At 46.0% G+C, this 23,029-nt stretch overlaps 1 protein-coding gene across 1 annotated transcript; it reads left to right on the top strand.

The window, feature by feature from the left end:
• The first annotated feature begins 2,870 nt into the window (after positions 1–2,870).
• Positions 2,871–14,832, top strand: TMEM72 (transmembrane protein 72). Its single transcript, XM_033148086.1, has 5 exons — positions 2,871–3,253; positions 11,049–11,115; positions 12,063–12,134; positions 12,303–12,442; positions 14,243–14,832. The coding sequence occupies exons 1-5, from the start codon at positions 3,058–3,060 to the stop codon at positions 14,638–14,640; spliced, it is 873 nt and encodes a 290-aa protein (XP_033003977.1). The 5' UTR covers positions 2,871–3,057; the 3' UTR covers positions 14,641–14,832.
• Positions 14,833–23,029: the final 8,197 nt, after the last annotated feature.

Genomic DNA, 23,029 nt, shown 5'->3' with positions numbered 1-23,029 from the left:
TCGTGGCGGCGCTTGGAGCAGATCCGTGGAGGGACCGTGGGAAAGCGGGAAATGCAAAAAATAAAAAATTGCGCCGGCGACAACCTAAGTGCAGTGCGAGAGCGCCTGCTCTCACTGACCTTTTTAATTGGTGCTTTTTAAATAAAAGCGGCTTAATAGAAATAGAAATAATTTATTGTTACTGTACCACTTGTTTACAGTGAGATTAAACGAGCCCCCCCCCCCACACACAATCTCTCAGTCCTTGTCACACTTTGTGTGCTGTCCTACTACCACCAACCCCTAACGTCAGCTGCAATGTTAAAACCTCGAAACTTGGACATGGTGCGAACACAGAGAGCAACGTGGTCATTTTCTGCGCTCTAGAGATGAATCCGAGGCTGGATCCTAGTTGGAAGCATCATCTAGCCCAGGCATCCCCAACCTTCAGCCCTCCAGAAGTTTTAGCCTACAACTCCCATGATGCCTAGCGAACAGGACCAGTGGTCAGGGATGATGGGAATTGTAGTCCAAAACATCTGGAGGGCCGGAGGTTGGGGATGCCTGATTGTAGCCCAACCCCCTGCAATGCAGGAATGTCCACAGAAGCATCAGTGACAAATAGACATCCAACCTCTGCTTAAGGTGCTGCAGCCCCCAGTGCCCTTCCCCAGATGTTTTGATAGGAATAAAACAGGTGATTGGATTATTGGAAGCCTGGATGTAGTAATTGCAACCTAGGGCAATTTTGTGCAATGTAAGGAGCCTCAGGCTGCAGTCCTTTCCTGAGAGTAAAGCACACTGGGTTGTTGTTGTTGTTGTTAATTGAATTTATATTCCGCCATATACATGGAGGTCTCAGGGCAGTTCGCAGAGCAAATCCAGTTGTGCTTCCTTCTGAACCAAAGTGTACGGTACACAGTGGGTGGCGCTGTGGTCTAAACCACTGAGCCTCTTGGGTTTGCCGATCAGAAGGTTGGCGGTTCGAATCCGCACAGCGGAGTGAGCTCCTGTTGCTGTGACCCAGCTCCTGCCGACCCAGCAGTTCGAAAGCACACCAGTGCAAGTAGATAAATAAGTACTGCTGTGGCGGGAAGGTAAACGCCGTCTTTCTGCACTCTGGTTTCCATCATGGTGTCTCCATGCGCCAGAAGTGGTCTAGTCATGCTGGCCACATGACCTGGAAAGCTGTCTGTGGACAAATGCCGGCTCCCTCGGCCTGAAAGCAAGATGAGCGCCGCAACCCCATAGTCACCTTTGACTGGACTTAACTGTCCGGGGGTCCTTTACCTTTATCTTTTATAGCAGGGGTCAGCAAACTTTTTCAGCAGGGGGCTGGTCCACTGTCCCTCAGACCTTGTGGGGGACCGGACTATATTTTGAAAAAAAAGAAAGAACAAATTCCTATGCTCCACAAATAACCCAGAGATGCATTTTAAATAAAAGCACACATTCTACTCATGTAAAAACACCAGGCAGGCCCCACAAATAACCCAGAGGTGCATTTTAAATAAAAGGACACATTCTACTCATGTAAAAACATGCTGATTCCCAGACCGTCCGCAGGCTGGATTTAGAAGGTGATTGGGCCGGATCCTGCCCCTGGGGCCTTAGTTTGCCTACCCATGGTTTACTGCAAGCGCTTTATATCCGTGGTCATATTTATCGAGCACTCTTCCTGATTTAGTTCCCCAAAGTTTGTGCGGAGGCTAGACAATACCAGCTATTGATTGAGCATTCACAATCAATGACTTGCAGGGTGGTTATGCAACATTGCATCATAGAATTTTAGAGTTGGAAGGGACCCTGACGGTCATCTAGTCCAACCCCCTGCAGTGCAGTAATCCTGCCCATAGCTGTCCCTGGGTGGCCTCGAACCACCAACCTTCTGGTTAACTGCCAGACACAATGACACATTATATGCCACAGGAGGCACAGTTGTTATCACACACTTTCCGGTGCATTTTCCTGACTTCCTTTTCACAAGAAGCCTGCTTTGGGGAGGGAGTGGGTTTGTTGTTCAAGAGCACCGAACCACCTTCAGTTGCAAAACTTGCGTTTGCTGGTATATGATCGAATCCCACCCCAAAATAGCTGCAGCCTGGAAGCACCTTTTGTGAATTGTATAGTTGAGATCCGTCTGTAACATCAGTCATATGAATGTATTGTTTAGAATTGAGGAGCTTCTGGTGCCCAGAACAGTAATATAGATGGGCTTAAAGCAGGATTCAGGCATTTGGTAAATTAATCTGGATTATGAAAGAGCTATTTGAACAATGTGCTGCTGGAAGCTGATTTGAATTTCTGCTCCTATTGCTAAATTGTAATGTTGCTAGGAATTTAGAAGCAGAACTTGATTGGAAGATCCAGGACTATAGCAAAGTAGACGAAGTTAACCCAAATGTTGCTTAACCGGGAAATGGTAAATCTAGGCTAAATATGCTTGAGATTAAATAGGAACTATTTCTTAATTATGCGAGAAGGCTTCCTCGACTTTGGCAGCTTACTGAGGGTAAATTTGCTGCAGCTGGAAATGAATTTCCTTGATTATAAGGCGTGCATTGGCTTTTAATGGGAATAAATAATTCAATGTTTTATCCAAAGGGGAAGCACTCTAAATAGCTGTAATGTGGATGAGGAGTATCTCGTAAAAGGAAACATGAAGAACCCTGCAAGTTTTCAGATACTTAGCGAAGTGGCATCTCATTTTGGACAGGACTGCTGTTTGGGTGAGAACCATTGCACCCCTTGTGGTCTCTCCGGAGTGAGCCGGAGTGCTCTGAAAAACAGCTAGCAAAGCCTTAAACCCCATGGCAACTAATCTGCATCAAATGTGCAGGAGCAAGACTTTTGCTCGCCTGCCTTCGGTATGCGCCGACATGAAGCAAGGGGAAAGTGGCCCTCAGGCACTGGCTGAGATTCCTGCTCTGCCTGGTAATCATTAATTGTCCCACCGAGGGATGCAGGACAATGGCAGCACCAGAAGGACAACCCAGTCCCGCCGGGACCAGTGCTAACTGCTTCTGCGTGGAAAAAGGGTGTGTTGTTTGGGGTCTTTTTTGTGTATAGCACATTGGAATGATGTTCCTTTGGGAAGGGCGGGGATTCCTGATTTCAGGCTCACTCCACCTCAGTGCAGGAAGTCAGAGCGCAGGTCTGTCTCAAGAATTCCCAAAAGTTCAAAGCGCTTCTTGCCTGGCCAACATGAAGCAAGCAGCTTTTTGGAATACTCTGGAATATACCTGCCGACTTCTGGGAATCTCCACCGGAGCAGGTAAGAAGCACTGTTAGTGTGGTTTTTCTGCCCTGCGTTTCTGACGCGGATACCACTTTGGTTTTTGAAATTCATTCTTACTTCATTTTCTTATACTTTCGACACCAGAAACCTTCCCAAGATTACGAAATGGATTAAAGCAAACCTATAAGCAATAAATTTAAGGCAGCGTACATATAGATCCACAGTCTGCACAGTTCTTTTCCTGAGAGTCCATCCCCTTTGAGCAAATAGAATTTAAATTACATAATCCATATGCTGTATGTTTAAAGACCAATGGCACTGGTTTAACAGCACCTTTCTTATTGGTGTACATAATAAAAGGCCACCAATCTGCCGATTATCTATTTCTCTCCCTCTTTTTTACCCCTAGCCAAATGTATCCTTTGTGTCAATTTCTCAGTTAATGTGAATTCCCAAATGGGAATCCACCACTTTGTTCCTCCTGGTTTTAGCTTGTGGTAGATAAAAAATCTGATCTGACTTGGATCCCCTCGCCAACCGCAGTTTATATGGGTTTCACAAAATGCAGTCCGAGAGCCTGCCCCAGGTGAGGGCGACGGAGGTGTGCAAGGATGAACTAGGTGTCTGAGTTTTAAAGACCTGACAAGACACCCATCTTTTAACCAGCACTGTCCTGAAGTTTTTGCTGGTAACTCTCTGCAGTGAATTCATGGGTGGTTGAAAGTCACCCAGAGGGAGAAAGCACTCTGTTTTCTAAGCAAAGGAGAATGTTGGCACAGGTGGTGAAGAATCCTTAAGAACAACAATTTTTGCGGAAAGTTGCTGTGCTGCTTCAAGCCGACTGAGATATGTTGCAGTGGGCAGGAACATGACAACCTGGCTGGTCTCCAACTGTCTGCACCTGTTCTTTCCTGCTAGAGGTTGTAGAATCACAGAATTGTAAAACTGAAAGGGGCGTCAAGGGTCCTCTAGTCAAATCTCCTCTAATGCAGGAATCACGGCTAAATAATCCCTGAGAGATGGTCATGCAATCTCTACCAAAAAAAATTTAAGCTTAACAGCACCTCTACCTTCAGTACCAGGGTAGATGCTTTCTTCCATCGTTCTCTCCTGATGCAAGGAATTATGTACACATAACATGTGCTGCTCTGGTTCGCCAGAAACGGCTTAGTCATGCTGGCCACATGACCCGGAATCTGTACGCCGCCTCCCTCGGCCATTAATGCGAGATGAGGGCCGCAACCCCAGAGTCGGACACGACTGGACCTAATGGTCAGGGGTCCCTTTACCTTTATCTTTAACATGAAATCGGGATGCGGGGGGCACTGTGGTGTAAACCACTGAGCCTTGGGCTTGCCGATTGGAAGGTTGGCAGTTCGAATCCCTGTGACGGGGTGAGCTCCTGTTGCCCGGTCCCAGCTCCTGCCAACCTAGCAGTTTGAAAGCACATCAAAGTGCAAGTAGATTAACAGGTACTGTACTGGTGGGAAGGTAAACAGCGTTTCTGTGCGCTGCTCTGGTTTCGCCAGACGCGGCTAAGTCATGCTGGCCACATGACCCGGAAAAACTGTCTGTGGACAAACTTCGGTTCCCTTGGCCAGTAAAGCGAGATGGGCGCCGCAACTCCAGAGTCGTTTGCGACTGGACTTAACTGTCAGGGGTCCTTTACCTTTTTAAACATGCAATCAGTGCTTTTTTCCCTTAAAAAAATGTTTAGGGGTAATGTCATTTTTCCTACTCATATTGAAATACTGCCTCTCAATGAGGCCAAACTTAGATTCACAAAATGTTTAGGGGTTTGGGTACCTCTGTGTACCCAGGAAAAAAAGCACTGCATTCAATTAAGCAGACAGATTTGAGACTCTTGTACAGGGGGACAGGCTGGGAGGTCTGTATGAAGAATTCAGAGGATTTTGTTGTTGTTCAGTCGTTCAGTGGTGTCCGACTCTTCGTGACCCCATGGACCAGAGCACGCCAGGCACGCCTATCTTTCACTGCCTCCCACAGTTTGGCCAAACTCATGTTAGTAGCTTCGAGAAGACTGTCCAACCATCTCATCCTCTGTCGTCCCCTTCTCCTTGTGCCCTCCATCTTTCCCAACATCAGGGTCTTTTCCAGGGAGTCTTCTCTTCTCATGAGGTGGCCAAAGTACTGGAGCCTCAACTTCAGGATCTGTCCTTCTAGTGAGCACTCAGGGCCGATTTCCTTGAGAATGGATAAGTTTGATCTTCTTGCAGTCCATGGGACTCTCAAGAGTCTCCTCCAGCACCATAATTCAAAAGCATCAATTCTTCGGCGATCAGCCTTCTTCATGGTCCAGCTCTCACTTCCGTACATTACTAATTCAGAGGATAGCCATCTTCAAAGATGCTTGTAGGGTTTTTCTGCTTCAGGTGCCAAAACAACTTGATCCTGTCTTGGTACCTTGGAACTAGACTTGGTGGGAGTGACCTACGTTGCTTTGCCTCAGGCAGCAAAATGCCTTGGGCTGATCTTGCCTGCCCAGCAACCACAAGTCGGGGAAAGGATTGCACTGTGTAGCAAATGCTTTCAGATCACTGGAGTCATTACTAAGTTGCTATCTAACAAGGTAAATCCCCCCCCCCCAATCTTGCTCAAATAATAGTCACGAGTTCTATCCTTGCAGCGGTATTATTTAAAACAAATGAACAAGAAAGCATTCGGCAAAGCCGAATAGATGTAAGCAATGCAAGTAAGTAGACTGCAGTTCGTTAAATTAGTCTGTAGTTTTCCAGCCGGAAAGTGTGGTCACCGGACTTTTCAGAAGGTGTGTGGAGATTCGTTAGCAATAGGAGAGATTCCAAAGGAGAGCACCTAAATCTTGTGCCATGCGGGCATAAGCCATGCAGGTTCAGCCTCCAGCATCTCCACCCCAAGGGAAGATCTCACACAGTTGTGTCAGATGACACACTGCAGAGTTACTGCTAGTTTGTGTAGACTTTTATATGCTATGAAGACAGTGCTGCATTTACGTATAAGCTAAACAAGCTATAGCTTAGGGCCCCACTCTCTTGGGGCCCCCCCCCAAAAAAAAAATTAAAGGAAAAAAACCTGGATGTACATTTCCAAAATATAAGATAAAAAACAAATAAAATAAAACCTACATAGAGCAACAGTGTTTTGTGTCGCGTAGGCTGCGCCTGCTAGCCTGCTCCCTAAAATATCACTGGTTTGCTCATTTCTATATATAGGGTGCCTACATTCTGCATGTGCAAATGGCTTTAGATACCTATTAGGTCCATAAATTACCATATAGCATATATTCAACACACAAAAACAGCAACAATTTGTTGTTGACAAAGGACAGCTGGATATATAAAGGGCCCCATTACCTTCAGTAGTTTAGAGCTTATTCAACAGAATTTTTCAGGTTCCCATTTTCCTCTCGCCAGTTCCGCTAAAAATATGAAAGGTTATCATATTGTATGCATGACTACGTGTATAATTTTTATGTATTAAATACTCCGGGTTTCCTAAAGTAACCAGTGCACATAACGGTAAAAAAAACACCACTTACACAGTTAATGCTGCAAAAATATTGACTCTTTTGTACGTATTATACATATATTATGTGTATTATTTTGCATATCATTAGTTGGAACTGTTTAAGGAAAAAGCAACTTTCTTTGACCACGAACCAGTAGCTCAGACATAAGCAGGCACTCAATGCGAGAGATGGACTCATTTAGGCAAAACCTGAGAGGGTTGGAAGCGCCAAATTCTGCACATAAATTCCATTTAAAGTAGGATTCCCCTCTGGAGGGGTATCTTTGTAAAAACAAATGGAAGCACATGCATAATTAGCTATTGTTCCTTAGCGCATATCCGCTGCAAATTTGCAGACACGAGAAAAGGAAGCGTGCAATGTTGCTATCTTTACACTGGCAATTGCCACGGTACACAAACTAGCAAGTGTGGTGTAGTGGTTAAGAGTGGTATACTCGTAATCTGGTGAACCGGGTTCGCATCCCTGCTCCTCCACATGTGGCTGCTGGGTGACCTTGGGCTAGTCACACTTCTTTGAAGTCTCTCAGCCTCACTCACCTCACAGGGTGTTTGTTGTGGGGGAGGAAGGGAAAGGAGATTGTGAGCCGCTTTGAGACTCCTTCGGGTAGTGACAAAGCAAGATATCAAATCCAAACACTTCTTCTTCTTTCTGCCCTATAATGCGTGGTTCGTTCCTGCTTTGGCTCGCAGAGTAATTGGAATGCGCCGGTTTCTCTCACCGACACACGGAGCCGTTTCACTGTATGGCTAGTTGAGACCAGTCTTGGTTTAGGGATTAAACACTGAATGAAAGGAAAGGAGATCAGAATGGAATGTTCCAGGCGTCACACAATTCAAATCCCTGGGAAGGGCTAATGCTTTCCTTCTGAATCAGGTCTATCCAAGCCAAAGCTCATTACAACGCCTAATCCTTGGCTCCTTCCTCTGGGCCTTTTCGGGGGCATGAATGCTGTAGTTACTGCCATTCATTGACATACATGCTTGGTATCCTCTCTCTCTCTCTCCCGGCTTATCCAAACTTCCTCTTGTCCCGCCGTTTTCCCCTGATGGAAACCGCTCTTCAGCGCACAGTCAGAGCAAACGGCAATTTGGGTTCCAAGCCTAATGATAGAATTGTAGAGTTGGAAGGGACCCCAAGGGTCTTCTAGTCCGACCCCTTGCAATGCAGCAACCTGGACTAAATCATCCATGAAAAGATGGCCATCCAACCTCTGCTTAAAAACCTCCGAGGAAGGAGAGTCCACCATCTCCCGAGGGAGACCGTTCCATTGCCTAGCAGCTCTTACTGTCAGGAAGCTTCCATAGTTCCAGTTACAGGTAGGTAGCCGTGTTGGTCTGCCATAGTCAAAACAAAATAAAAAAATTAAAAAAATCCTTCCAGTAGCACCTTAGAGACCAACTAAGTTTGTTCTTGGTATGAGCTTTCATAGTTCCAGTTACAGGTAGGTAGCCGTGTTGGTCTGCCATAGTCAAAACAAAATAATAATAATAATAATAAAATCCTTCGAGTAGCACCTTAGAGACCAACTAAGTTTGTTCTTGGTATGAGCTTTCGAAGTGTGCACACTTCGAAAGCTCATACCAAGAACAAACTTAGTTGGTCTCTAAGGTGCTACTCGAAGGATTTTTTTATTTTGTTTTGTCAGGAAGCTATTCCTGATGTTTAGTTGCAATCTCCTTTCTTGTACCTTGAAGCCATTGGTTAGGGTCCTGCCCCTCAGAGCAGGAAAAAACCAAGCTTGCTCCATCTTCCATGGGGGACAGCCCTTTAGATATTTGAAGATGTCTATGATCCTATCTCCTCTCAGTATCCTCTTATCCAGGCTAAACATCTCCCTCAACCATTCCTCATAAGGCTTGGGTCCAGGCCCTTGATCACCTTGGTCGTCCTCCTCTGCTTATCTCCCAGCTGGTGTCAACATTCTTCTTAAATTGTGGTGCCCAGAATTGGACACATTATTCCAGGTGTGGTGGGACCAAGGCAGAAGAGTGGTACTACTACCAGGCTTTTGTTGATACAGCCCAGTGGTTAGCCTTGTCCTTTACTGGAACATGTGTCTTCAGTTAAAGGGGCCTTTACCCAGCCATTATCTCGTCCAATGTCTTTGGCGTGACGAATTTGCAAACCCTTGGACTGGGAAAATCCACGCCAAACTTCTGTCCTTTGGAATCTCTCCTTCAGATTCACTTAAGTTAGACCTTGCTTCGGCAAAAAGACTAATCAATCAAAGACTGGACGATTTGGAGCTGCAGCGTAATCATATGCTGGGTGGGGGTGTCTGCTCGCCTCGGAATTTTGGAGTTACTCCAATACATCATGTCCCTCTATACCTATCCTCGCTCTCCACTGCTGGGCACCGATTCGCTTTCACCAAAGCGAGGTTTAATGTCTTTCCTTCTAATGTCCTGAGACATAGATTTTCCAAGGGCCTAGTTTCCGCCTTTTGTGATTGTGATAAATAGTCGACGGAATCTCTCCATCATATAATCTTTATCTGTTCCCTGCATAGTGAGGCTCGGGCAAAATTACTAAGACCAATAACTCAAAAACTTACAGGTGCACCAGCTGAGTCACACCTTGCCTTACTCCTGCAAGACAACGACTCCTATACAACCTTGCAGGTGGCAAGGTTTCTAAACTCTGTCATATCTCAAAAAAGGCGCTGTGGCCAACTACACGACCACTAATACTTTTGTTTTCTGCTTCCTGGTTGCAATTTTAAAACTTGTATTTGTGCTGTGGTTTGTTTCCCTATGACTCTAGGGTCTATGGTTTGCTGTAATTTTATGTCATATATTCCATATTTTATGTTTTTATGGGCTTATAGCCGCAATAAATTTGAATTTGAATTTGAAAAGGGGCCTGCCCACTCTAGCAGCTCTGATGGAGCAGAGGGAGACTCTGTTCTTACCGGCGGTTCTGTGATGGAGCCCTTCATGTCCAAAGACCACAAGTCTACCTCCTTGGGCAAACAGGTTGTAAGCTGCACTTAGTTTGAGGAAAGCTGAACTATAGAATTCATTTCCAGTAGGAAACTGCCGTGGCAAAGAATCTAGCAATTTCCCAAGATGGATTAGATACCAATAGAAAATGGGAGGGCCGTCTTAAGCTTATCTGGTGCCGTGGTAAAAGGATATCTCCGGTGCCCCCCACCCCCCCATGTTTCCCTCTGGGTGGGCAGCAGCTGGAGGGCGGCTCCTCCAGCAGGACGGAGGCTCCAGGCGTGGCATGGCAGAGGCGGGCAAGGGTGGCACTGCCGGCGGGGCTGGAGGGCAGCTCCTCTGGCAGAGAGAAAGCTCTGGGCATGGCGCAGCATGGCGGAGGTGGACGAGGGCAGCGAGCTGATGCCGGGAGGCGCTGCATCCAGCCTCTGCCTCTTCCCTGGCGCCCTCCAGAACTTGGCGCCCTGGTGCCCCCACGCCACTAGCCTCTATGGCTAAGACGCCCCTGGAAAATGGTGTCCACAATTGCCAGCTGATTGTGCCAAACTGCCTGCATGTGCTTATATATCCTGCTCATGATAAAAAAAATTAGAACAACAGTGATACCAACTAAGTTTTGCAGCTTTTTTTGCAAAGGGAAAAGCCCTGTTTTTTTGAGGATCAGCTCAGATTTGTGCAGCTTTTTTGCAAAGGGGGAAAAGCAAAGAGGAAAAGCCCCATTTTTATGGGGTTCAACTCACATTTCTACAGCTTCTTAAGGAAAGGGAGCCGTTCCACAGGGTGGGCACCACTACTGAGAAGGACCTCTGCCTGGTTCCCTGTAACCCCGCTTCTCGCAGTGAGGGAACTGCCAGAAGGACCTTGGCGCTGGACCTCAGTGTCTGGGCTCGATGATGGAGGTAGAGGTGCTCCTTTAGGTATACTGGGCTGAGGACGTTTAGGGCTTTAAAGGTCAGCACCAACACTTTGAACTGGGCCTGGAAACGTACTGGGAGCCAATGTAGGTCTTTCAGGACCGGTGTAATATGGTCTCGGCTGCCACTCCCAGTCACCAGTCTAGCTGTCGCATTCTGGATTAGTTCTAGTTTCCGGGTCAAAGATCCCAGATTCATAAGATCTTGTGCATGCCGAAAGACCTCCCTAAAATCTTGAGATCTCACTGAAATATTGTGGGATCATATATGCTCCACAAGATTTTGCAGGAAACCACCACTGGCAAAGCAGGATGGTGGGCCGCCCGTGTGGGGCTCACCCATGGAGGAGTTTATCTTTGGAGGGCATTGCACAACAGCGGCAAATGACTCCCAATGCCCCCAGCTCCCAAGTGTTATTTCTTCTTCTCGTCTGTGTTTTGTTTCAGTGCTCATTGGCGTTGGCACAGACACACTGCTCCTGGGTCAGTTCAAGAGCCTGGCTGTCTACTTGCTGTGAGTATGGCTTTCTGATTTTGGCGGGGGGGGGGGGAATAACGTGGATTTGGGAGAGCACCTCACGAAGCTTGTGCTGGTCGATGTAAGGACTTCTGCAAACCTGGGCCTGAATTTATACACCATATACAGATGTCAGGGGCCGTCCTGAGGAGGGCTGCACTGAGGAGGAATGGTGGGAGCCACCCCCTCCCCCTCCTCCTGCTCCTGCTCCTGCTCCTGCTTCTTCCCAGGAGCAGGAGGACAGTATAGATTTGGAACAGTGGTTTGCAGAGGGGCATAGTTCAGAAGGCAGAAGCTGGGAAATACTGGATGGGGAACAGTTAGCAGAAGCTACACCAGAAGAGAGAGCGTTAACAGATTCACAGTCTCTGGACAGCGTTCAACCCCCTTCTCCAAGAACACGGAAAGCTCAGAAAGTGTTAGAACAGAAAGCGCAGAGGGTGCGAGCTCAGGTTACAAGATGTAGGAGTGATGTAGATTAATAGGGATGGAGGGGGGGAGTAACCCTTAATTGGGAGCACTGCCATTTCTTTGTTCTCTCACTGCGATTATTAAAGATTCTAACTGGTAAGACGATCCTTTCGTTTTATCTTTTGTTCACTGCCACGGGGGAGGAAGCCGATTCCCCGAAGCCTGACAACAGGATGCCCAATATTGCACTGTGGTCATGTCAAGGGTCCTTTGAGGAGGAGGCAACAGGGCTTCAGCATCCGGTCAGGGGCCCGGAGCCTCCTTCCCAAAGCCTGGGAAGCTTCTGCCCAGCTTAGGAAGGAAGGCGTGATGCTCGCACACGCGACATCAGGACATCGCTCTTCCAAATTGCCCTCGAAAAATTTCACTGCATATCACTGCATGTTCCCCTGTTCAGCTACTGAGCGCTGCGCGGGGGGGGGGTTGCTCTTTGCTCCTTGTTCCTCGCCTGTTAACGATTTCTCGTTCTTCAGTGTTTCAGGGATAGGCGTGTCCTTGTGCGAAGCAGCATACTTTGCTGGCCTGCTCTTGACGGCTTGCTGCACGTGAGTGCTCCGTTGCGTTCCCTCCCCCTACCCTCCTTCCCTCCTACAATTCAGCTTGGGGAAACACTTCTGGGCTGAGCCCGACGCTGAGCTCTTTTGGAGAGTTCACCTTGCGGGTGACTGATGTTTTGCTTCAGCCAGCTCCTCATCCTTCCCCTTCCACTGCAGCCCCAAGGCGGGATCTGGGACGCACACTTGCTGGAAGCACGCCAGGCGTCGGGGGGCCTTCCAGAAGTTCCTGATGTATGTGTTGCTCTCGGTAGCCTGCTTCCTGCACCCTGTCATAGTTTGGCACGTCACTATCCCAGGTAAGAGGGTGAGAGGGTGACTGGGAATAACCAGTAGAATGGGGGGTTTTATTTTTTATTTATTTTGCAAATACAGTAAACAGTAGCTGTAATCCAAAAATTATTTTAGGGTTCAAAAAAGCAATATAAAGGATTCACCGAAAAGCATGGATGTTGCAAGCTGATGAACTAAAGCAGCTGCCTTAACATCCATGCCATATAAGCTATGATATGGTGTACTGTACTGGTTTGAGTATGGTGTGGTATACTAGTAGGAACTGGGGGTGTTTAGCCTGGAAAAGGGGAGATACGATTTGTTGTTGTTCAGTCGTTCAGTTGTGCCCGACTCTTTGTGACCCCATGGACCAGAGCACGCCAGGCACGCCTTTCTTTCACTGCCTCCCGCAGCTTGGCCAAACTCAGGCTAGTCGCTTCGAGAACACTGTCCAACCATCTTGTCCTCTGTCGTCCCCTTCTCCTTGTGCCCTCCATCTTTCCCAACATCAGGGTCTTTTCCAGGGAGTCTTCTCTTCTCATGAGGTGGCCAAAGTACTGGAGCCTCAACTTCAGGATCTGTCCTTCCAGTGAGCACTCAGAGCTGATTTCTTTAAGGATAGATAAGTTTGATCTTTTTGCAGTCCATGGGACTCTCAAGAGTCTCCTCCAGCAGCCATCTTCAAATATCTCAAGGGCTGTCACATGGAAGATGGAGCAAGCTTGTTTTCTCTGGAGGGTCGGACTTGAATAGATAGATAGATATCTTTATTCGGCTATAAGCCCGCATCAGGAATAAAGTATGTAAAACGGACTTGAATCAATGGCTTCAAGATACAGGGAAGGAGATTCCGACTAAACATCAGGAAAAACTTTCTGACAGGTAGTGTTGGTGCTGACCTTTAAAGCCCTAAACAGCCTCGGTCCAGTATACCTGAAGGAGCATCTCCACCCCCATCATCCATCCCGGACACTGAGGTCCAGCTCCGAGGGCCTTCTGGTGGTTCCCTCACTGCGAGAAGCCAAGTTACAGGGAACCAGGCAGAGGGCCTTCTCGGTAGTGGCACCCGCCCTGTGGAAAACCCTCCCACCAGATGTCAAAGGAAAAAACAACTACCTGACTTTTAGAAGACATCTGAAAGCAGCCCTGTTTAGGGAAGCTTTTAATGTTCAATAGATTATTGTATTTTAATATTCTGTTGGAAGCCGCCCAGAGTGGCTGGGGAAACCCAGCTAGATGGGTGGGGTATTAATAATAATAATAATAATAATAATAATAATAATATTGGTAGCCATGTTGGTCTAGTTGGTCTCTAAGGTGCTACTGCAAGGAATTTTTTATTTTTTATTCTGTTTTAACTTTCTGACAGTAAGAGCTGTTTGACAGTGGAATAGTGTCCCTTGGGAAGTGGTGGACTCAACTTCTCTGTAGGTTCTTAAGCAGAGGTTGGATGGCTATCTGTCATTAATGGATTGCAGGAATCTCCTCTTTTACAAGATAAACATACCCAGCTCCTTCAACCATTCCTCATAAGGCTTGGTTTCCAGACCCTTGAACATCTTAGTTGCTCTCGTCTGCACACGTTCCAGCTTGTCAACATCCTTATTAAACTGTGGCGCTCAAAATTGGACACAGGATTCCAGGTGTGGTTTGACCAAGGAAGAACAGAGTGGTACCATTATTTCCCTTGACCTGGACACTATACTGATGCAGCCTAGAATAGCATTAGCTTTTTTCTCCTCCGCTGCTGCATCACACTGTTGACTCATGTTCAGCTTGAGGTCCACCAAGACCCCTCTCTCTGTCTCTTTCCCTACTCTCTCCAGGCACGATGCTGGTGGTCACCGGCTTTACCTACTTCCTGCTCAGCAAGCAACAGAAAGAAACTAGAACACCTGGAGAAGAGCAATACACGGATTCCCAAAGCGCAGCTGTAGCTATGACGGATGCAGGTGACACTGAGCAGATCTATACCTTCCCCAGGGGTGCACCTGAAGGGCAACGCAACTCCCTTCTTGGGTTTCTGAGGAGCTTCTTCAAAAGCTGCAAGAAAGTGGACACCGTCGAGGCCTCTTCGAGCTCGCCGCCCACAAGGAGGCAGGTGCACTTTGAAGAGAAGGTGGTGAACATCATTCTTTCTGTCAAAGAAAGCCCAGGAGAGCAGGAGAGCTTGGCTGAGGAAACCACATCTGACCTGGCTCCCATCCTTCCGCCCCAGTTGTGACAGCCTACAGCGGAGACAGCAATAGCAAGAACGGGCTCTTTCTGCTGCCTCTAGGATTAGACGTGCTTCTCTATGATTCTAGTGTTTGCCGCAGAGACACCTGGAGGCGACTTGTAGAAAAACCTCCCAGCTTTGGTTTAGGCCAATGAGAGCAGCCAAGAACTTTCATTGGTTGAAGTTGGTGGACAGGGATGAATTCCCCATCCTGTTCTCCCAAGTCCATTCTTCTCCACTTTTATTGAAGGAGAGATCTGCCTGTTGTTGGTTTTTTTTTGTTGCTTCCTTGTTCTTAGCTGTTCGGTTACTACCATAAGACTTCACAGTGTCTAGTCTGCGGAACGGAGCCAGGGCTATGTTGCAGAAAAGAGTGAACACAGGGACACAGAGACTGAGGCAACAGCTCACATTTTGTGTCAGTGTCCCTCCATGAATTATCTAGAATCTGAAATACATAAACGCGTTTTAATTGAACATTGTGGCTTCCAAGGCCCCAGAGGGGTAGCAAAAACTCCCCTTTCCGATTTTACTTCAGTGATGTCATCAGAATTCCTGAAGGAAGGAGGGAAATAATAAACCTCATAGCCCACCGGGCTGTTTTGGGCCTAAAGTTGTCTCCACTTTGCTCCCCTTGACTGTGCTCAAAACAGCTAGCAAAAGACTTCCAAGTGTCCCTTTTTTTCCAGAGGCAGTCTCGGATTTACAGAAGCTGTCCCGGTTTCTGATTTGATCCTGAAATGTCCCGCTTTTCCTTAGGACGTCCCTATTTTCATTGGAGAAATAGTGGAGGGGTACGGAGTTATGCGACCCCTGAGCCAAAGAGATAAGTAACTATACAACCAGAAGAAGAAGAAGAAGAAGAAGAAGAAGAAGAAGAAGAAGAGGAGTTTGGATTTGATATCCCGCTTTTCACTACCCGAAGGAGTCTCAAAGCAGCTAACATTCTCCTTTCCCTTCCTCCCCCACAACAAACACTCTGTGAGGTGAGTGGGGCTGAGAGACTTCAAAGAAGTGGGACTAGCCCAAGGTCACCCAGCAGCTGAATGTGGAGGAGCGGAGACACGAACCTGGTTCCCCAGATTACAAGTCTGCCGCTCTTAACCACTACACCACACTGGCCCTTAGAAGACATCTGAAGGCAGTCCTGTAGTGGGAAGCTTTTTAATGTTTAATGTTTTATTACGTTTTTATATATGTTGGAAGCCACCCAGCATGGCTGAGGCAACCCAGTCAGATGGGTGGGGTACAAATAATAAAATTATTATTATTATCATGGAATAGGACGTCCCTATTTTCATCGGAGAAATGTTGGAGGGTGTGTAACAAGGCTCACAGAGCAGAGTCAGATGAGAGGAAAGGGAAAATAGCCTACAAAGGCTGAGGACCAGGGCCTCATCCACTAGTATTTACAGATCCTCCAAGTGTCCTTATTTTCCAGGACGTCCCTGATTTGGAGAAGCCGTACAGGTTTCTGATTTGATCCCGGAATGTCCTGCCTTTCCTTAGGGTTTCCCTGTTTTCATTGGAGAAATGTTGGAGGGTATGGAGTTATCCGACTCCCAGCTGCCTGAAGGCAATTCTGTTGGGTCCCTTCCAACTCGTAAGATTCTATGAGCTGTCCTCCTGACCAAGCCATTTTATATACACCAATAGTGGCTGTGTTGTTGTTGTTCAGTCGTTCAGTCGTGTCCGACTCTTCGTGACCCCATGGACCAGAGCACGCCAGGCACGCCTATCCTTCACTGCCTCTCGTAGTTTGGCCAAACTCATGTTAGTAGCTTCGAGAACACTGTCCAACCATCTCATCCTCTGTCGTCCCCTTCTCCTTGTGCCCTCCATCTTTCCCAACATCAGGGTCTTTTCTAGGGAATCTTCTCTTCTCATGAGGTGGCCAAAGTACTGGAGCCTCAACTTCAGGATCTGTCCTTCTAGTGAGCACTCAGGGCTGATTTCTTTGAGAATGGATAGGTTTGATCTTCTTGCAGTCCATGGGACTCTCAAGAGTCTCCTCCAGCACCATAATTCAAAAGCATCAATTCTTCGGCGATCAGCCTTCTTGATGGTCCAGCTCTCACTTCCGTACATTACTACTGGGAAAACCATAGCTTTAACTATACAGACCTTTGTCGGCAAGGTGATGTCTTTGCTTTTTAAGATGCTGTCTAGGTTTGTCATTGCCGTAGTTAAGCCAAATGTGGCTAAAGAACCATGTATATTATCCCCTCCTTTTTGCAGTAATCTGAGAGAGCGGAGGCAGGAAAATGTCACCCCTCTGCAGTCTGTTGCTTGAACTGTTTCATGGTAGCCTAGAGCAATGAACCTGAGTTATGGATTTCTCATACGGAAATCACCCCTTTGCAACCTTCGTTTTGCCTGTGGAATGGAAACGAGTGTGAAGCAGTTCAGAGAACGAGTAATGTGAGACGTGCAAAGGGCTTTTTGCATACCAAACACACACACACACCCTATAATATCATCCAGATACAAAAATAACCCAAACACTTTTGCAAGCAGAAGAAAATTACACCAAGAACTACCGGTACCTTGGACAAATGCCCCACGCTGCTTGGTTTGGTCGCAGATGTAAGACAGTTCCTTTTCTGGGCTGAAGATGGCAATAGATTCCCATAAGAACCGATTGCAGTGGTGCTTCGCTTTGGTGGACAGAATGAATGAATGAATCTTTATTTGCGTCAGCCATCGGCCACAGCAGTAAAACAACAATACGATATACAAAGAATAGAAATAAAAAGTCAAATATATAAAATACATGTTAGGGTTTTGAATCAATAGTCAAATAGTGGGTTTTATTCTGATTGCCCCACCTAAAAACCTTGCAACCTTTGCAGTCACCTGCTCATCTTGATCTGCCAAGAGAAAGGACACTGTGGCAGTGGCTGAGCGATCCGGAATGGACAATAAAAGAGGGGTGAAAATCTCATTCCTCAAGTCTTTATAAAGATTCAGTACTGCCATCTCCACAGGGACATAAGCCTTTTTCGTGTGGAATCTGTTGGAATCGTCCCTCGAGTACAGCCGAGCGCAATACATTCGATTTTGTGAGAGTAAAAGCACATCTATATTTTAGAATTGCTAGGTTTTTCAGATAGGGTGCCTGAGTGTCGAAATGGGAAGGTGGAAAATAGTCACACCATGGGAAAAATTTCCTTATTGTGGCCAAGTTGTTCTGACGCTCAGTATCATTTAGGCGCTGACAAATTAGACTGTTTGCTTTACTAAAACCCCACGTGAGTAGCTGTTGTGGTGATAAACCACAAGAGTGAAGTTTCTGATAGACAATTTTAGTCCGGGCGCTCTTGTGACAAGATTCTTGCTGATAAAAATGCCACCAGTGAATCACCCCCTTGCTAACCAGTTAGGCGGCCGGGATAATGCTCTCATTTTTCTCACGAAAATGAATCTGAGGCATTTTAGCTTCCCCGAGTGTTCGGCACTCTGTAATGCCATCCTCGCCTGTTCTTTCTGGTTGGCCTTTCCAAGTGCCCGCAGGCTGAATTCAGGCCCGGAGATCAAGGCAGCTGCAACACACAGCTTCAATTGAGGGCAATCGTGTTTTGCAGGCCTCTGGTTTCTTCCTAGGGAAGCTAATGAACGGAATGAGGGGAGGGAAGACAAGAAACTTGGAAAGCTTGAATATTCTGGGTGGTGTGACAGAAAGTTTGCTGGGAGGTGTCTGTAGGTATGAACCAGGTGATTTAACTGCCCATACAGATAGCACCCAAAAGTCCCCCCCTTTATTATCCTAATACACTCGTATACTTTTCAATAACCTAATATATTCTGGGTAAACTCATTCCAAACATAATTGCATTTATCCAAAGAAACTCTGCTGAGGAAAACGCCTGAAAGTTGCTAGAAGTCTCCGCGGTGTACTAAAGACTTTTTTTGTTTTTTTGTTGTTGTTCAAAGTACCTGCATGACTTGTTTTTAGGAACACTATTTTTCGCCATAGCCGTCAACCTTCCCTTTTTTTTGCGGGAAATTCCCCTGTCAGTACTATAGTCTATAGTATAGTACTGATAGGGGAATTTCCCGCAAAAAAGGGGAAGGTTGACAGCTATGTTTTTCGCCGCTGTTTGTAGTAATCTCAGAAACAGTGTCACGTTGTAAGCGTCGTGGTTCCAAGGCCATGGCGAGGACCTTTTAAACTGGGAAATGATATATAACGAATTGAAAAAGATGTTTAAAACAACTTTTGTTAAAAAACCAGAAGGTTTATTATTAGGAATTGTATTCCGAAGGAGCAGAAAATACTTTTTATGTTTGCAACATAAAATCTGCATGGATGTTACTAGCCCAGAGATGGGAAGAAGACGAAGTCCCTACCAGAAAGGAATGGCAAACTAAGCTGTTGGATTGCGCCAAAATGGCAAAACTGACCGGAAAGCTCAGGAACCAAGAAGACCAAAACTTGAATAAAGAATGGGGGGGGGGAATTATCTAGGAGACCACTGTAAGCAAATGAAAACATTAGCAGGATTGCAATAACACTTGTAATGTAGCAAATACTATGGACAAAATGGAGAGACATAAAATATGGATTATGTAATAATATCCGGTTGAAAAGGTCGACAAAAGGACCGATGGAGGGGAAAGTGGGAAGTCCAGAGATTTGAAGCAGGGCCAGATTTAGGTTTGATGAGGCCCTAAGCTACTGAAGGTAATGGGGCCCTTTATATGTCCAGCTGTCCTTTGTCAACAACAAATCGTCGCTGTTTTTTTGTGTTGAATATATGCTGTATGGTAATTTATGGACCTAATTGGTATCTAAAGCCATTTGCACATAACAAAATATGTATTTTATCAAAGTACATCCAGGTTTAAATTTTTGGGGGCCCCCCAAGAGAGCGGGGCACTAAGCTATAGCTTGTTTAGCTTATATGTAAATCCAGCACTGATTTGGAGAAATCTCTAAATATGGATATGTATTTTGTATTGTTAAAAACCCTTTATTTGTAAAATCCAATAAAAATTATTTCAAAAAAACAATAATAAAGCAAGCTGGCGTCTGACACAAGCCTGTCCAAGGCTTCTCCTAGTCCAAGGTGATGTGCACGTTAGAATCATAGAATTGCAGAGTCGGAAGGTACCCCGAGGGTCATCTAGTCCAACCCCCTCCAATGCAGGAATATGCAGCTGTCCCATAGGGGAATCGAACCTGCAACCTTGCCGTTATCAGCACCACGCTCTAACCAACTGAGCAGGGGTGCTTCAAGTCACGTTTGCAGTGTGTCGTACGCACCAGAGAGGAGATGGAGATCCCTTCACCTGGTGTGAGTCACCTGATTTGTTTCCCTGCGTCCAACTCCTGGTTGACGAAGCGGCTTGTGTTTTCAAACTGGATGGAAGCTGTTTTGAGGGGGGGAAGCACACCAAACAGTGAGATTTCTCAAGAAACCACAGGGTGCATATGGGTTGTGTCTAACGTCATGCGTATTCAGCACACCGATGTGTGTTGTTGTTCAGTCGTGTCCGACTCTTTGTGACCCCATGGACCAGAGCACGCCAGGCGCGCCTATCCTTCACTGCCTACCGCAGTTTGGCCAAACTCATGTTGGTAGCTTCGAGAACACTGTCCAACCATCTCATCCTCTGTCGTCCCCTTCTCCTTGTGCCCTCCATCTTTCCCAACATCAGGCTCTTTTCCAGGGAGTCTTCTCTTCTCATGAAGTGGCCAAAGTACTGGAGCCTCAACTTCAGGATCTGTCCTTCTAGTGAGCACTCAGGGCCAATTTCCTTGAGAATGGATAGGTTTGATCTTGCAGTCCATGGGACTCTCAAGAGTCTCCTCCAGCTCCATAATTCTAAAGCATCAATTCTTCGGCGATGTGTATGCAGTGTAAAGGATGGAGGGAAAAGTTTGGGTTGCATTTAAGGGGATTACACAGAGTTAATCCGCTAAACCTGACTTATAACACACTCCGTGCTAAAGGTGCAAGATTTTGTGTGTGTAAGGAAAATCTGCACTCCCTCCCGAGGGAGAGACATATGGTCTCATCACTGCTGGTCAGGTGGTTTTTTCCCCCCCTCCAAAACAACAACAACAAATATTGGGGCAATTGTGTTTCCTAAGTATTGCAAGCTCCCTTGGGATGGCAGTATGCCCCCAAAGGAGTGTTTTAAAAAGCTGAATAATGATGAAATAATTAAAAGCTTAAATGATGAATAGTGTAGATTGCAATCTACAGGCTAATTTTTTATTTATTTATTGCTGGAACAATTAGTGCCTGCTGGTTGCTGGGATTCTTTCAAAGAATTCCGGAATAGATTGATATCAGATTGATCTTGCCAGACCCTTCTAATTTTCTTAAGCAAGGGAACAAGCATATTTAAGACCGCTAGCACAGATTAGAAACTGTGAAGATGTCCCGAGAATGCTCTTTTGTTTTGTAAATTCAGAGCACAATGCTGGAGCCTGGTCTTTTATTTCAAAAACCTGAAAATGCAAAATTAGAGTGGGCCCATCCTGACTGATGGCAGCTTACATAATATTGATAGTGCTGATAAACAAAATGAATTCTCCCCTCTGTCTAATGCATTTTGAGATCACACTAGTTCTGGAATTTAATTTAATTATATATTTTTTAACAATTACTTGGAGACTCCCACTGCACACAATGTCTGAATGCAAGCATGTATCTTTTTTACATGAATATTTTTTATTCATTTTATAAGAGAATACGAAAAAAAACCAAATATAAAACAGACATACAAACTACATATATATTCTTGATATTATTCCACTATCATTTTAGGGTGACTTCCCCCGATCTCCTCTCTCTGAAATTCATTTTCGTGATTCAAGCACATATCTAGTCAGTTTTCAAAACTGCTATTTTAAAAATATATTTTCACCCACAGCTGCGGCTATGTTAATTGTCTTGTTCCATTCTAGGTCCAAACGACTCATTTTGTACCATCTATAGCAGTAAATGTACATGCAGCCCTTAGTAAGGTAAAGGACACTTGGACGGTTAAGTCCAGTCAAAGGCGACTATGGGGTTGCGGCGCTCATCTCACTTTCAGGCCGAGGGAGCCAGTGTTTGTCCACAGACAACTTTCCAGGTCATGTTGCCAGCATGACTAAACAGCTTCTGGCACAATGGTACACTGTGACAGAAACCAAAGCGCACGGAAACGCTGTTACCTTCCTGCCGCAGCGGTACCAATTTATCTGCTTGCACTGGTGTGCTTTCGAACTGCTAGGTTGGCAGGAGCTGGGACAGAGCAACGGGAGCTCACCCCATCACAGGGATTCAAACAGCCGACTATCCCGACCGGCAAGCCCAAGAGGCTCAGTACGTGTGGATGTGATCTGAATTGGGATCATGATGTGCAGGGAAGGAGGGTAACCCTTCTCTTTTCCACATCTGCAATCCGCCTCTAGAGAGAAGCTTCCCTTGATTCCCACCTGGCTTGGAATTGCTTCAACTGACACCTTAGGTAAGGTAAAGGGACCCCCGACCATTAGGTCCAGTCGTTTCTGACTCTGGGGTTGCGGCGCTCATCTCGCTTTACTGGCCAAGGGAGCCAGTGTACAGCTTCCGGGTCATGTGGCCAGCATGACTAAGCCGCTTCTGGCGAACCAGAGCAGCGCATGGAAACGTTGTTTACCTTCCCGCCAGAGCGGTACCTATTTATCTACTTGCATTTTGACGTGCTTTCGAATTGCTAGGTTGGCAGGAGCAGGGACCAAGCAACGGGAGCTCACCCTATCGCGGGGATTCAAACTGCTGACCTTCTAATCGGCAAGCCCCACCTTAAATGCTCTCATAATGCATTTGGCTCTCAATAATACAGAAGGCATTGCCTTTCTAATAAATTAAAAGGGACACTTCTTTTGCAGTTTTCCCTTTGCAGCAGGTGGAGAGGGATAAATTTCAGTTTCTTTCAGGTATCCCCCCCCCCCCAGTTCATCCAATTCTTTTGATGTGTTTTTTTTTATTAGAAAAAAACGGGTCCCCTGGAAATTTGCATGCCCTTTCATGCATGTTTCTCATAACATACACATTTTTCAATGCAAGATTACTGTACCTAGTGTGTGCTTTTTTCCAAGCCATGGGAAAAAGCCATAGCTCAGTGGTCAGGCTCCCCAGGTGTGTCTGGGGAAGACTCCTGCCTGAAACCCTGCAAACAATGGATTACTGAATGGTTTAGAATTAGATCATTTGAAATATGCAGGGATGTGTGGTATGCAAAATGAACCACAGAAAGAGAAGAAGGGAAGTCATTGATTCAAGCTTGTTTAAATGAATATTTTACAATGTAAATTAGGAAAATCTAATAAAAACTATAGACAGAAAGATAGATAGATGATAGATATGGTATATAGTATATATACAGTGGTACCTCGCAAGATGAATGCCTCGCT

Source organism: Lacerta agilis, chromosome 5 (genome assembly GCF_009819535.1).
Source record: "Lacerta agilis isolate rLacAgi1 chromosome 5, rLacAgi1.pri, whole genome shotgun sequence".
Taxonomy (NCBI): Eukaryota; Metazoa; Chordata; class Lepidosauria; order Squamata; family Lacertidae; genus Lacerta; species Lacerta agilis.
This window is presented reverse-complemented; position numbering and strand designations above follow the sequence as displayed.